The sequence below is a fragment of the Chinchilla lanigera genome, unplaced genomic scaffold (genome assembly GCF_000276665.1).
Source record: "Chinchilla lanigera isolate Chin_1 unplaced genomic scaffold, ChiLan1.0 scaffold00037, whole genome shotgun sequence".
Classification (NCBI taxonomy): Eukaryota; Metazoa; Chordata; class Mammalia; order Rodentia; family Chinchillidae; genus Chinchilla; species Chinchilla lanigera.
The window spans coordinates 14,246,838-14,262,935 of record NW_004955438.1 but is presented as its reverse complement, the minus strand read 5'-3'; the positions used below and the strand labels follow the sequence as shown (position 1 = coordinate 14,262,935).

Below are 16,098 nucleotides of genomic sequence, written 5' to 3'. Positions count from 1 at the left end.
CTTCTCCTCTCGGCCCTGTCCGTAGTCTTGATTTCTGCTTCGTGGTCCACTGGGTATGAGCGTTGACAGGGCACTTCGCACTTTCACCCACAGGGGAAACTTGAGGCTTAGGCCTCCTTCTCCCCATCTTGCAGCAGAGGAAACGGAGGCAGAGAGCAATTTCGTGGGCTGTCTGGGGTCACAGGCTAAGTACCTAGGGGCGGAGCTGGGGTTCCTGTATCTTGCCACTTTGCTGTGCTGCTCTCTGCATTTTCATCCTCAAAATTTAACACTGAGAGTTGGCCTAGAAATCAAGGAAATTACATTCATAAATCTCAGAATTTATTTTTAGGTACTATGGGTTAAAACGATTTGACTTAATACAAATTTCTTACTCTGTTCTCTGTGTTCTCTGCTACAGTAGCACAATGGAATTAGAAAAGTTAAGAAAAAAATTATCTCATTATATCTGGTTCCCGTATAATAAGAGCTTTATTTTCAGAAATGCAGCTCTGAGTCCTAAGGCGGAGGCCCCTGGCAGCTACTGGTCCAGGACACATGGGTGCAGCTGCCGCACCCGGCCCTGCCCTGCTCGAATCCTCCCCAGGTGACCCCACGTCCCTGTCCCTGAATTTCCGAGCCCTGCTCCCCGCTGTGGTGACTTCCCATGCAGCGTGGCTGAGCTCCTAAAACGGCTTTCTCCCGGTTCCCTCTGTCAAGCCCTCCCACTTTCCCCCATACCCCCCAGAACCTGACCAGGTAAGAAAGTCTTTGAGTGGTTTTCAGGAGCTCTGGCTGCGTCCGTTGGGGTGGGCTGGGTTTGCCGTGGCCACAAAACCCTCAGCCTCAGGATTTAATTCAGCCAAGGCTGATTTCCAGCTCTCTGCGTGAGCCCGTGTGGGATGGTCAGAGGCCACTGCCAGGCTGGTAGCCGAAGAACCCAAAGTAGAACAGTCTTTTCTTGAGAACAGTCTACCTGATCCAATATCACAAGGAAATCTTATCTCCTGTAACTCTTCCTGAGATTAACCAGTCTGGGTCTCTCCTTACCCTTCTGTTTCCTTGTTCCTGGTGTGTAAAACCCTCAGTCTTGTCTTTGGACAGTGGGAGCTCTTGTTCTGTTTTGTGGGTGGAGGCTGCTCCGATTCACACAAATTACAAAGGGAAGCCAATCTGATCTATAGTTACATGTGCTCTAATTGACCACATCAAGTGGATTCCTGGGTAGGGGAATCTGAAGCACAACCATTTCTGACTCAGTTTCTATCGGTGTGCCCCAAGGCCTTGGCTTTTTTCCTTACTTCACACACGGGGCTCACAGGGTGCTCCTACTGGGTTGGGCCAGGTCTCAGTCAGGCGACCCGCTAGCTGATGTGCTCTTTCCTGTGCCCAACTGCTAAGGGATGGAAATATCATTACTCGGTTGTCCCTAGCTGACCTCAGAGCTGGTTCTGTGTATTTCCCTTTCATCTGTCCAAGTACAGAGCACGTCCCTGGCTGCAGAGGGAACATGACTGGGAAGCCATCCGCTCTGCTGTCAACTGGAGTCAGGGCAGAGCTAGCTGAAGCAGTATAAACTGGGAGCTTTGAAATAGGATGTCACAGAGCCCAGGTAGGTGTGTGCGCAGTGGGCCACCATTGTGCTCACTTGGGACAGGTACAGGAAGTCACAACTAGCTTTAGACCACCGAGAATATAAACAGCAATGTGAGATCATGCAACTTTTTATCATCGAACATAATCTCTGAGCCATTTCTATTTTGAAAATTAGCACTGAGAGCATCAGCAGCATAAAAATCACCATTGAGGTGGAATCATTTTGTCTTTTATGTATTCACAGGGAGTGAACAAATTACCTTGACTGGAACCTTGCAGAAAGCCTTTTCAAATGTTTTAAAGACCTGCCTTGTTTTGGATCCCATGTTAGGATGCAGCTTTTTTTGTGCCTGTGTGTCTTTAATCATTCAGTAGAGTGGGCTATGTCTCCACAGCCTGGGATCCATAGCCTACGGAAGCCTGAGTACCCAGGGATCCTCACAGCTGTCTTAAGTTTTGGGGGAGGGGAAGGATAAGATTGGCCCAATTCAATTTTTATTTAAAACCCTAAAGGTCTCCGATATAGTGAGGTCCATGCATTATACAGAGGGTGGGCATAGCTGAGCCTTATTTTTAGAGACCTTATATCTCCTGTCTGGTGAGGAAAGGTCACTACAAAGCTTCCATTCTCAGTGTTCCCCATCTGTAAGAGATCAGGACACAGCTTCTTCTTGGGGCCTTTGAGTACTGACTGGTGAGTAGCCAGGCTTCTGCATTGCTAGGAGCCCGCATTGTCGCTGGAACCCCGAGCGCAAACGGAGGAGAAGGATTCCGCGGAGCTGCGAGAGTCGGAGGGGTGGTTGGCGGAGCTGGACGCTTTTCTGGGAGCAGACCAGGTGGTTTAGGAACCGCGCAGAGATGTGGTCCTGGCTCGGGGCCTTGGGCTCCGGCCTGGGCCAGTCACTGGGTCAAGTGGGGGGCAGCCTGGCTCCCCTCACTGGCCCGATCTCAAACATCCCAGGCAGCAGGAAGCGAGGAGAGGAGGAGGTGGAAGGTAACAGCGGGCGCGGAGGTCTTGGGCTTCCTGGGACCCTGGGGACACCCTTTGGGCCCCATCTCCAGCCCCAAGAGCCACCAGGTGACCAGGACTCACCCAGCCCCATTTCTCTGCTCTCCTCTTTTTCCTCCTAGTGGGATTTTCTGTGATGAAGGCCGCTAGGTTCCTGTCCTCTCTCCAAAGACTGCATCCCTCTCAGGGTGGACCGAAATTGCTGAGCCGCCTCTTATCCTTGGGTCCCTCAGTCCCCACCGCTTATTCTGCCCTCAGATTCAGGGCAGATCCGACTTTGATCATTTTCCTTTATTTTGACACATTTAAAAGAGTGATGAGAAATTGATACTTTTCTTCTTTTGTAAGGAATGAAATAGCTCATAATTAAAAAAAACATTTGGTGACTCTTGTCCATATTATCTTGATTATATAATCAGTGAGACATGTCTATATTTTTCTGTTCAGTTATTTTATAGTTTTTTGTTTGTTTGTTTGTTTTTGTCTTTTTGAGACAGGGTCTCACTGTGCAGTTCAGGCTGGCCTTGAACTTACTTTGTAGCCCAGTCTGGTCTTGAATCCACAACAGTCCTCCTGCCTCAGCCTCCTGAGTGCTGGGATTACAGGTGTGCGCCACCACACTCGGCTATTTTATAGTTTTCTATAGCTTTCTATAGTTATTTTATAGTTTTCTATTCAGTTGTACTCATTGTAATGACATGTTGCAGCTTTTCCTCTGCAAATGTGTTCTTATGTGTAAAATTCCACTGTTTTCTGACAGTAGAATAGGAAGACTTTATTCCGTGGGTATCCTTAGCAACCTTCACTTTTGTTTTTGTGGAACTGGGGAGTGAACCTAGCACCTTGGCACTGAGCTACATCCTCAGTCCTTTTTACAGTTTTTCTTTTAAATTTTCATCTGGATCCTGCTAAATAGTCCAGGCTGGGGTCAAACTTTCCAGCCTCAGGTGGGATTATGGGTGTGGCCACTACACTCAACATGTTCACTCATTTGTGCAATCCATGCTGTTTTACTATTGAATTTTAACCTAGGGTTGTGTGATAATCAATGATTAAGTTCATTGCTGTTTTGATTTCTTGATATTTCTTCCAGCAAGCAGGTGTTTGCGATGAGTTGTGAAATTTGAATTTCAATCAAGGTCTCCGGGGATTTGATGGGTGGACTTTTTTTTATAATCTAATTTTCTTTTACTAGTTAAAATGTATATTTTCCACTAGCAGGGAAATGAAAAGCAATAATTCAGGAAAAATCAAGAGAATAATTCAAATAATAACTGTATATATTTAAGCAATATTATGTGTTCATTAATTAAAGGAAACTAGAACAAGGCATAAAGAAAAGGGCACAATGACAAAGTAAAACAAACAGTAGTGGGTGAGTGATAATGACTAAGGAACACAGGCATTTAGTTTTAATAATGCATTGAAATAACACTACTGAAGTGAAGGAAGATAGTATTTGCTGAAGCTGAGGATTATTTCAATTATGAGGTCAACTGTGTATATGCCAGGCTTCCTAGTTATTTATATGGAAAGATAAAGCTAAAAGTTAAAAATTTTTTTTATTTTAAAGGGCATAAAAAAATAATTAAAAACGTTAGAAATGAGGGCTGGGAATATAGCTCAGTAGTATAATCACCTGCCTGGCAAATGCAAGGTCCTGAGTACGATTCCCAGCACCCCCCCCCCCCAAAAAAAAACATTAGAAATGATACAGAATTTCACAAAACAAGATGATAGGAGTTCAACAATAGTTGTTATATTGCGTATTGTTGTCTTCAAACTAGTTGTTCAGATTACCAGATATAAGCATGTAAAATTGGTAAAAAAATTTAAATGTTAACTGTTCCTTTCAATAAACCAGTAGAAATCAGAAGTATAATTATATTACCTATCCTGTGTATATATATATATATTTTTTTCCCTTTCCTTCTTTCTTTCTTTCTTTTCTCCTTTCCTTCATCCCAATTGTTCTTTCCATTTGAGCAGTTTCTTTCCCTTTCACAATATCTATTGTACCTTTTGTATTTTATTTACTCTTTCAGGTTCTTACACAAAGAAGAAAATATGATGTTTATACATGCAGGTTGGATTTACTTCACTTATGAATATGATCTCTAGTTGAATCCATTTACCCATAAAAGCCTCGAGTTTATCTTTCTTCATAGCTGAGTAATACTCCATTGTATAAAAATATCACATCTTTGTTATCCATTCCTCAGTTGATGGGCATTTAGGTTGTTTCCAAGATTTATCCGTGACAGATTGTGGTGCACATATATCACTGTGGTATGATGTTTTCAGGTCTTCTGGGAAAATATCCAGAAGGGGGATAGCTGGATTGAATGGGACCTCTAATCCTAGTTTTCTGAGGAATCTCGACACTGATTTCCACAGTGGTAGTACCAGTCTACCCTCCCACCAACAGTGGAGGAGGCTTCCTTTTTTCCTACAGCCCCTCCAGCATTTCTTATTGGTTGATTTCTTGATGATAGCCATTCTTTCTGGGGTGAGATAGAATTTCAGTGTTGTTTTAATTTGCATTTCTCAAATCACTAATGATGTTGAACACTTTTTCATATATTTATTTGCCATTTGTATTTCTTTATCTGAGAAGCATGTATTCATCTCAGATGCCCACTTTTTGATTGGGTCTTTGAATTTTGGGAGCTTGGCTTTTTAAAATTCTTTATATGTACTAGATAGAAGTCCTTTATCTGAGGGACAGTTGTCTAAATTTTTTTCCCAATTCATAGGTTTTCTTTTCACTCTGTTGGTGATTTCTTTTGAGGTGCAAAAACTTTTCAATAAGAGGAGATCCCAGTTGTTGATTCTTTATAGCATTTCCCATGCAGTTTGGTTTTTGTTCATTAACACTACTTACACCTATGTCTTGAAGATTTTACCTACTTTCTCTTCCAGTAGACTTAGTGTTTCTATTTTAATATTTAGATCTGTGATCCATTTTGACTTTAGCTTTGTGCATAGTGAGAGACATGGGTTTAATTTTAGTCTTTGGCATGTGGAGAGCCAGTTTTCCCAGCACCATTTATTAAACAGGCTATCTTTCTTCCAGTGAACATGTTTGGCCCTTTTGTCAAAGATAAGGTGTCTTCTTGTGTTTGTAGTTGTATCTGCATCTTCTCATCTGTTGCACTGATCCTCAGGTCTGATTTTTAGCCAGTACCATGCTGATTTTATCACAGTATCTTTGTAATATAATTTCAGGTCAGCAATTGTGATGCCTCCTGCTTTGCCTTTGTTGCCCAGGATTGCTTTTGTGATTTTATGTCTTTTCTGATTCCAGAAGAATTTTAGGAATGTTTTCTCTAGGTCTGCTAGGTATACTAATGATATTTTAATTGGGATTACATCGCATCTGTTTAATAACAAGCCGGGCATGGTGGTGCATGCTTGTAAAAATCCCAGCACTCCAGAGACTGAGGCAGGAGGATCACTGCGAGTTCACAACCAGCCTCGGTTACAAAGTGAGCTCAAGGCCAGCCTGTCTCTAATGAAACCCTGTCTCAAAAAGACCAAAACCAAACCAAAACAATAATTTTGGGGAATATGGCCTTTTCACAGAATTTGTTCTTGCTATTCGTGAACAAGGAATATCTTTCCATTTTCTAAAATCCTCTTCAATCTCTTTTTTCAGAGTATTGTAATTTTCACTGTATAGATCTTTTACTTTCTTTGTTAGAGTGATTCCTAAGTACTTCATTGTTTTGGATGCTGTTGTGAAGGGTATGGTTTCTCTAATTTCTCTCTCAGTGTGTTTGTTTTTTGTGTATAGGAATGCTATTGATTTCTGAGTGTTGACTTTGCAGCTACACTATTGAATTTGGTTATTAAATCTACAAGTCTGGTGGAGTTTTGGGGGTCTTCTATGTAGGGTATCATGCCATCTGTGAATAATGATAATTTCACTTCTTCCTTTCTTACCCTATTCCTTTTATTTCTCTCTCTCTCGTCTAATTCCTCTGGCTAATGTTTCCGGCACTATATTGAATAGGAGCGGTGGCAGTGGGCTGGGCTGGACTTTTGGAAGAGAGTAGCTCCTTGGACAGTTTTTTTCCCCTTAAATTAATAAATTAATAACTTAAATTGGCAAATTTAATAATTAATAAATTGGCATCTTATTTTAACAGGTTTTGGGGGCATTGGGGATTGAACCCAAAGTCTCATGGATGCTAAGAATTCACTCTACCACTGAGCTACACTCCTAGACCCTTGGTTGTGATTTAATTGAGCCTTTCTTTTTATTTCTCTATAGTCCAGGCTGACCTAGTACTCACTGTGTAGCCCATGCTGGCCTCAAATGTGCAATCCTCCTGCCTCAGCTCCCTGAGTGATATAAGTGTGAGGCACCACGTGAGTCTTCATGCTTATTTGTTGAAAGTAGATAAAAATGGTTTGCCTGAAAGCGCTTCATTTAGAATTCCAGTGTGGTGTCTGTTTGGGAGGAGGAAGATGGGGAGCCACCAGAACTCATTTGGGTGGGTGGGGTACGGGGGAGGGGTGCGTCTGATAGGACAGGTGTGGGATGAGAATTAAATGCCTTCTTTGTGTGTCTAGGAATGGCCTCAGCATCCAGAGGGCAGGTCTGGGGGCGGGGAGGACTGATCATTAGGGGAAATGATGAGTTTCCCTGTGTGTCCCAGATAGGGGAGAGCAGCTGTCTGTTCTGCTCACCTGAAACCAGAAACGATGCATCCCCCACCTGTATGTCGGGCGGGTGTGAGGTGGAATCCACTGGGTTATTCTGACCAGTGGTGCTGCCTTAGTCACAATCAATCTCCCTCTCCCTGTCTCTCCCTGTCTCTTTCTGTCTGTTTCTCTGTGTCTCTCTCTCTTTTTCTCTCTTTCTCTCTCTCTCTCTCTCTCTCTTTCTTCTCCTTCTTTGCTTCCTTTCAACCTCCCTCCTCTTCCTTCTTCCATTCCTCCTTCTTTTTATTCTGCGTGTACTGGAGATTGAATCCAGGGCCAATTCAATTGAATAATTTAATTTAAGTTTTGAGATAAGGTCTTGCTAAATCACCAGGGTTGCCCGGGATGACCTCAAATGTGTGATCCTCCTGTCTCAGCCTGCCAGATTGCTGAGATGACAACCTTGTGCCACCCCACCTGGCTCCATAGTCTCAATCCTGTTTTCAGTATAATCAAATTTCCTGAACTAGACACCTTTATTATTTTTGTGTGTTCTCTTCCTTTTTAATCAGTTTCCAATGGGTCACTAAATCTTGTTGACTCACTGTCAGAACTGTTCTCTCTTTCTGAGTTCAGATCTTTCTGATCTCTTTCAGGGACAGTTTGTTGTCATTTCTTCATTCCAGACCATTCCTTGTTGTACTGCTAGTAACTTTTCCAAACACAAGGGCTCTTTAAAATGTCTTGACCTAGTGCTTACAAGATAAAATCCAAATCTCTGTTTCGGGAGGACAAGGACCGGGCCATCCGGGTTCACCTTATCCCTAGTTGCCGTACCAATCGCTGTATCTGCACACATCCTTGTACACACCTGTGTGTGAGCTGCCGCCACATGGAACTTAGGTACCCACACACCCAACTTCTGCAGGGGAAGCCTTTCCTCCTCTGCTTCCCTAACCCCTCAGCTCCCCTAAAGTGATTTTCCTGCACAACCCTGCTCACTGGTTAAGAAATTGGTGAATTGACTGTTGGGCAGGTTAGTGCCAGTGACCTGAGCTCCTAGCAGAAGTGTGTGGCTCTTTCCCTGGCAACACACGCTACCCTGAGCTGTAATTCATCTTTTACCCTTGTGGGTCAGGGTGGAGAACATATATATTCTTAGGTACCTTGTATTACCAGTGTGTGGTATCTTCTTTGATATACAGTTGATGTTTAAGAAACTTTGCTTGAGTGGGTGATGGGAGATACCTGCTACACTGCTTGATGCTGCTGTTCCTTCCTCTTTGTATTACAGCAGGACTTGCTTGATAGCTATCCTACAAGTCATTTAAAATAGATTAGTGTTCATTTATTCATTCAGCAAGAATTTATTTAGAAGGCCTACATTGTGCAATTCAAAACTAGCACAGTTGGCACAACTTGAAAATGACCCATTATTTAAATATCAACAGGAAGGCATTCCAGCAAATTCTACTTTCTGATGTAGCCAAGGTCAAGAGTGTGGGTCTCTAAATTAGATAGACTTTTCTTGAAACTCCACTTGCATGCGTTGCAAGCTGTGGGATCTTGGCAAATTATTAAATAATTAGCCATCAAGGAGCACAGTTTACTTATCTGTTTTTTTTGTTTTGTTTTGTTTTGTCTTTTTTCCAGTACCGGGAATTGAACTCAAGACCTTGCGCTTGTCAGGCAGGCACTGTGCTGCTGAGCTAAATCCCCAGCCCCACTTATCTGTTTTAAAAAGGGCAATTGTGCCAATTATGAGGTTGACAGCACTAAATAAAATCATGCATATAAAATGACCAGAACTGAGCCTTGCAGATAGTAAGCATTCTTAAATAGTGGTAGTTATTGTTTTTCCTTATTATGGGAAAAATATGTATGATATATCAAAAATGTAGATAATTTTGGAGAGAAAGGCAGAGGGGAAGGGCTCTGTATAAACTTTAAAATACCTCCTTGAAATAACTGCTGCTTTCAACCCTGCTTTCCTAAAGGATTGGATTTTACTTTGTCCCCTTTACAGGAGCAGTGAGAGCCCTTTCAGAGCTTTGAGCAAAATGTGCACACAATCCCAGAAGCAGCCCTATTTGGGGATTTTTGAGACAAGAGTATTTGTCACTCTGATTTAGACGACTGATGCTTGTAATTTTAAAAAATTCAAATGTTAAGAGAAGTATTTTATTATGTTGTAGTGCTGTGAGTCAGGAAAATAAACGCATCAATACCCAAAACCATCCACCTGTGTGGATGACGTTTTCCAGACAGGATCACTGGTGCCGGTCAGGTCCTGCTGCGCTCTGACTGCTTTCACGTGAAAATGTGCAAAACCAGACCCAGCGCATCCCTGGGCTCAGGGAGTCGCGTCTGTGTTACTCTGTACAAACGTTCTCTCAGCGTGTTTTCCCACTTTGTTTCTAGGTCCGTCCTTACTGGATTGTGTGGAATAAATACTGGATAGTGCAAGTTAGAAATAAGCTCAACGAGTTTTATCAAATGACATCAGAAGCGAAAAGAGATTTGCAAGAGCTCCACTTTCCTAAACAGAGATGTTAGTGGACACCTCCTAGGGGTAAAGATAGCGGACATAAGGGATGGAGATGGCAAGTGAAGGACATCAGAGGCAGTGGCGGTTGTGATGAAGCCGTGTGACAGATGTGCTCTGACTGTGCTTCCTGCCAGCCTGCTTTTCTGCTTGATCTGGTGAAATGCATTATCAAAAATACCTGATCAGGTTGGGCACACAGTTTGGTGGTAGTGTTTGCTTCACATGCCTGAGGCAAGGGTTAATCACAGCACCATCAAAAAGTAAATAAGTAAATAGTCTGCTTATTGCTTCATGTAACATAGAGTAAATATTCAGTATACACATTTTTTTTTCTATAACAAAGTTATACAACAAAAAGAAATTTCTTTTATACAACAAAAGAAATTGAAGTCATCCATAGAAAGATAAAAATAGACGTAAGGTAAATTAAAACAGCTATTAAACTCTGATTTTTTTCTTTTCTTTTTTTTGGTTTTGGTTTTTCTCCGGTACCGGGAACCGAACTCACGACCTTGCGCTTGCCAGGCAGGCGCTTTTCCGCTGAGCTAAATCCCCAGCCCCCTGATTTTTTTCTATTGAAACCGTGAAAGTTATTCAAACTTTCAGTTCTCTGACTCTATCTTTCTTTTATCTTTTTGTGCTAGTGGGGATTGAACTCAGGGCCTTGGTCCTGAGCTATATGGCCAGACCTTTTTTTTTTTAATTTTGAGGCAGAATATTGCTAAGTTATACAGCTGGCCCTGATCTTGTGATCCTTCTGCCTCAGCTTCCTGAGTAGTTAGTGTTACAGGTTTGTGCCACCATGCCTACCCAGAAACCTCCGCTTTTGTTTTGTTTTTTTGAGACTGGGTCTCACTGTGTAGCCAGGCTGCTCTTGAACTCACAGAGATCCTCCTGTTTCATTCTCCAGAGTGCTGGGATTACAGGCATGTACCACCACCCTGGTTTCAGAAAGCTGTTTTTAAATAGATTTTAAAAATTCTACTGTTCAGGGAGAAAGCAAAAGTTTTAACATACACTGTCTTCCTTCCATGTCTGCACATTTGCCATGCACTGGGAATGCAAAGGGGGGAGAACCGTTATCAGCAGCTGCTGTTTAGCAGAAAGTCCAAGGGACAAAATGCTGCCCTTCACTTGCAATCTCCATCCCTTATGTCTGCTATCTTTACACCTCAGCGGTGTCCACTAACATCTCTGTTTAGGAAAGTGGAAGGTCTTGCAACTCTCTTTTCACTTCTGCTGTAATTTGATAAAACTCATTGAACTTATTTCTTCTAACTTGCACTATCCAGTATTCACACCATCCAGTAAGGAAGCAGTATGGAAACATGCTTATGTTTCCGTAACGTTTTAGTTTGAAAGTAGTATATAATTTAGACACCAGAATTCTGTCTGAGATATTTTACAACACTTTTTTTTGCATGAAAAAGTATGTTTTTGTGTGATGACATGCCCATAACCATTAGTCACATATTTTAGTTGCAGTCTTTTTGTTGAAAATGTTTTTGTATTTCTTCTAGAACAAAAGACTGAAACTCCTTTGTAGTGAGTTAAAAGGAAAACATGAAGTCTCAGAGCTGCAAATATCACAGAAATTGACGATCTACAGAAATCAGTTGCAGCAGAAAGAGGTAACGGCTGTTACATTCACTTCGTACTTATTTCATTATTATTTTTAGATCCATAAAATTATTGAAGTTAATAAAATCAGTGAGATTTGCTATTAAGTTTCTATGATATAAACTAATCTTGGAGAAATTAATTTCTCTATTTAATAGAATAGCTTTTATGTAAAATATCTTAAGACATCTGCTGTGGGTGGTGTTTACGTTTGTGTTTTGAGATGGTCTTTTCTGTAGTGCAGTGTGGTCTTTGCTAATGACATGTTTAATTTAAAAATTTTTTTTGCATACTGGCCACTGAACCCAGGATTTTACCCTGAGCTACATCCTAAGCCCTTTTTGTTTTTAGCAGGGTCATGCTAAATCACCCATGCTGGCTTTGAACTTGAAAGCCTGCCCCATCACCTTAAGTAGCTGGACTACAGGAAGGCACCACCATGGTCAGCTCTGAAAGTGCTTTGACCACAAGTGTTGGTATTTGTTATACTGCCCTGTAGTTGATTTTTTGTGGAATAATACTATTAGCATGATGTAATTGACCTAGTGTTTTACAATGTTCTGTTTTCTTTTTAGTTTGATTGAAATTGTTGTTTTGGAATTGTTTTGTTTGTTTGTTTTGAGACAGTGTCTTTTAGGCTGGCCAGTATTTTAGGCTGGCCTTGAACTCACTGTCTAGCCCAGGACACTCAGCAATCCTCCTGCATCAGCCTCCCAAATGCTGGGATTACAGGCACGAGTCACCACACCAAGCTCAATGTCCTAATACAGTGTACTAGGAAGTGGCTCTGGGTAATTCGCGGAAGCCCTATTAGGTGCTTCTGATTTCTACCCCAAAATGGAAACAATGCTTTGAAAAATTTTGGCATTTTATCTTCTACTTAACTGTTGATATTAGAGGACGTGTGAAGCATTCAAGTTTAGAAATGATTTTTCTGTTGTCTGCAAAGCTTGTATTGCTGTAGCTCTACGACTTGGTATAAATGTCTCCTGTAAGATGCCAGCTTTTTGTGTTGTAGCTACATCTGAAAAAATATGAACTTCAGTTATTCTTACTAGGATAAAAGATAATACATAATTACAGTTTTGATACTTTCTGAATCTTTTTGGTGCTGTTATTATGATGCTTGTAGTCCCCAAAGACACTATCTATCTCCTATTATTTTGGGGAAATGGATGAAGTCTGAGTAGTATAATAATAATATATAAGAAGAAGCACGAATCAGAAAGCCCTGTTCTGATATTCAGCATAAAAGAGATTCGGTTTTGTTAGTCTGCTGACTTAGCTGTACACGTGCAGAAATATGCTGCGTGTTTCCTGTCTCCCAGGTGCTACATGGTCGTCTGTTGGTTCGAGTGTCTTATGGATTTGTTGGAGTTCCTGTCAGTCTGTCTGGATCCCTTACTTTGTGATCTCAGCAGGTTTCATGAAAAATGGACGTGGCATCATAGAGCTCCTGTGCTCAGAATTTCTTTTGGGCTATGACTTGCTTTTGCAGATGTCAAGTCAAAACTATGCTCAGGATTTCAGAATTTATCTGCTATTCTCTCTCCAAACAAATTTGGATTTTCTGTGGCTCATCTTTGCTGATGTTAAAGCCGGACCCTCTTTCAAACCAGTACAACGGCATATGAACACATGGTGGATGAACGCTTTTGTTTGTGAACAATTTGTTTTGCCAACAGAAGTGCTTGACAAAATTTTTTTTGGTTGGGAGCTCTGTATCGGGTAATAAATACAACCCTGGCCATCTTTCCTGCATGAATATGAAAGTGGCCATCTATGCCAGAATTGTTAAGTGAATTAAGTTTGTGAACCTAGGTACCACTAAGTTTTCTTTTCTGATTCTAGGGATTGAAGCCAGGGCCTCGGCACTGAGCTGTAACCCCGACCCCTTTTTTATTTTGTCATTTTCAGACTAGGTTTGATGAAGTTGCCCTAGCTGGGTTCAAACTGGCAATCTTCCTGCCTCAGTCCCCAGAGGGCTGGAGGGCAGGTGTGCACCACCATGCCCAGCTCTATTATTTTCTTCTGAGACTCTAGCTAATAACCATGGGCACACTGCTTTATCCTATCCAAAAAGATGGGTTTTATAAATCCAAACAGTCTTCTAGGTGCATTGTGCAGGTCAGTACCATGGTACCCTGATTCCCGGTGCACCTGAAGCCTAAAACCCGTCGTCCCCAGTCCAGGAGACCGTCCTGCAGTAGGTGCTCTGAGGAGTCTCCTGACTGCATAGACTCACAGGACTTCACTCGCTCCTGTCAACAAGAAATTAACCATCTGGGGTTCAGAAACTACATGCAAACAAAAAAGTATTCCCAGGTGATTCTGATCATCCGAACCACACAGTGTAAGAAACATTGCTTAGGATAAGAATTTATAGGAAAGAGGCTGGCTTTGCTATGTTCACTTCAGCGCATGTTGAATGCCTCCTAAATGGCAGATCCATATTGTGGTGTAAAAGAACAAAATGCATAACCTGGAGTTTTTAGGGGGTTTAATTTTCTAGGAAGTCACCATAAAAATCAATATTTGTATTATATTTTGTAAGGGGTTTCCATCTAAATTACCCCTACATATGTATATTATATTATTCTTAATAACCATGTGCAGCATTTATTGTCTTTACTTGCAGATAAGGAAACTAAAAGTTATTATCCACTGAGTCAGTGATTAAGTTATGATTCAAATACACATCTCTTAACTCCAAATCCTGTGCTTTTTCCTTTGTTCTGTTTTTTTAGCTTGAGAGCAGCGTTTGTCTCATTAACATTTTATCAAGTAAATATGTCTAAAGGAGGACGAGTGCTTATTAGAGCCCTGGGTGGGCAGTGGGGAGGGAGGGTGGGGGCTTCTGTCAGTGTGTACAAAACTGTAGTTAGTTGGAGGAAATCAATTCTGGTGTTCTTTGCTCAGTAGAGTGATTACGGGTAATAAGGTGTTTTTCAAAATAGCAAGAAGAAAAAATTTTGAATGTTCTCACCGAAAGAAATGATAAATATTTGAGATGATAATGTTAATGACTCTGATTTAAAAATAGCACAACATCCCCATGAATTGATGCATTACTTTATGTGCAAGATCCCTCCAAACATGGTTACTAGGTTTCAGTCAAGAAGTGTTTACAAAGAAAGTACAGAATGAGAAGAATCCAGAAAGTTGTTATTTTCTTGTCAAACCAAGTAGTATTCTATCGTGAGATAGAGAGGTTTTCAAAATTATTTTGAAGAGATTTTTACTGTATAATTTATAACATTAGAAACTTTCTTTTAGAAAGTAGCTTGATTATCCTCCTATTTACATGTTGTTGTGCTAAGTAAAATATTCTGCATTTGTCTATCTTAATTTTAGTTATTTTGTAAAATTATTGCTCTCCAGTCAGTTAACTAATTCTTGAATCTGGCAGCTTTTATTTGTTGTGTATTACTCTGTAATGGACTGGGCTTGGTATTCATGAATCAGAAAGTAGGAAATGCCTTTTTTTTTTTGGAAAATTAGCTACTAATAAAGTCTGTGACCTTTTGTTTTGCAAGAATGTTAGTGCAATTATTTTCTCATTCTCTTTTTTGAAATTTGTAAGGCACAGGGAGCACACAGCTCTGATGGAGGTGAAATCTACAAAGTGCAGTGTATCATCAAGGTGAGTCGGACTGCTGATTGCCAGGGCTGGCTGTGCCTCTAATGTCTTTGCATTAAAAGGCCTAAATTAGTAAAGGTCTCAGTGACAAAAGGGCTTCCATATACTACAATACCCAGTTTTTATCTGTTTTGAGTCCTCTTTATTTCTTATGAGAAGAAAATACATAAAAGTATTTTGTTGGGTGTCCCTCATCTATAACACAGCTATTTAGGATGCTAAGGTTGCAGAATGGAAACTTCAAGTTCATCTTGGGCAACTTCATGAGATCCTGTCTCAAAATGAAGTGAACTAGAGGTGTAGGTCAGTGCTAGAGGCCTCAAATAGCATATATGAGGTCCTGAAAGACAGTACTGTAGAAAATTAAAATAAATACATTAAAATGTCTCTGTTTCCAAAATCATTGGAAAGACTCTATTGTAGATCATGAAGCTGCCTTAATTGAAACAGAATTCCAAGCTTGGTGAGGTTTCCAGATTTCAGGGTTGAAGGATAAGGACAAAATAAAATATAAATATTATTCATGGTAGTAATTATTTTACTTTAGTTGTAGCATTTTGCTTCTTTCTATCAATTATTTCTTTTAAGAAAAGTCTTATATTTAGTGTTTTTCATGGATTATTTTTAGTATTGAAATTATGGTTAGCTAAGGGGCTGAGGATTTAGCTCAGCGGCACAGCGCCTGCCTGGCAAGTGCAAGGTCATGTGTTCGATTCCCGGTACCGGATATAAAACAACAACAAAAAAAGAAATTATGGCTAGCTATAGCATTTTTGGTGTTTGGGTTCACTATCATTATAATGTTACTGTGGGTAAGTTCTCCAGTCAGATCTTAGTGTAAATCATGGCTATCCTGTTTACCTGTTGTGTTCCTTTGGGCAAGTTACCTGACCTTCCCTATTTTCTGTTTTAGGAATAAGCATCCTAATAGCTACTTTATAGGATTGTTTCAAGGTTTAAATGGAAAGTGCTGGTGCAGGAGTGCATAGGATTGAACATACATTTGACTCATCACCTCAGAAAATAGCAGCTAGAGGCCAGGGATGTAGCTCAGTG

General features: G+C 40.9%; 1 protein-coding gene across 1 annotated transcript in view; it reads left to right on the top strand.

The window, feature by feature from the left end:
* The window catches only part of LOC106149147 (thyroid receptor-interacting protein 11-like), a 29,523-nt gene that overhangs the window by 8,080 nt on the left and 5,345 nt on the right, over positions 1 to 16,098 (top strand). Inside the window, exons 2-3 of the mRNA XM_013517146.1 lie at positions 11,303 to 11,413; positions 14,986 to 15,045. Coding sequence (XP_013372600.1) covers positions 11,303 to 11,413; positions 14,986 to 15,045 — 171 coding nt within the window. The remainder of the gene's footprint in view (positions 1 to 11,302; positions 11,414 to 14,985; positions 15,046 to 16,098) is intronic.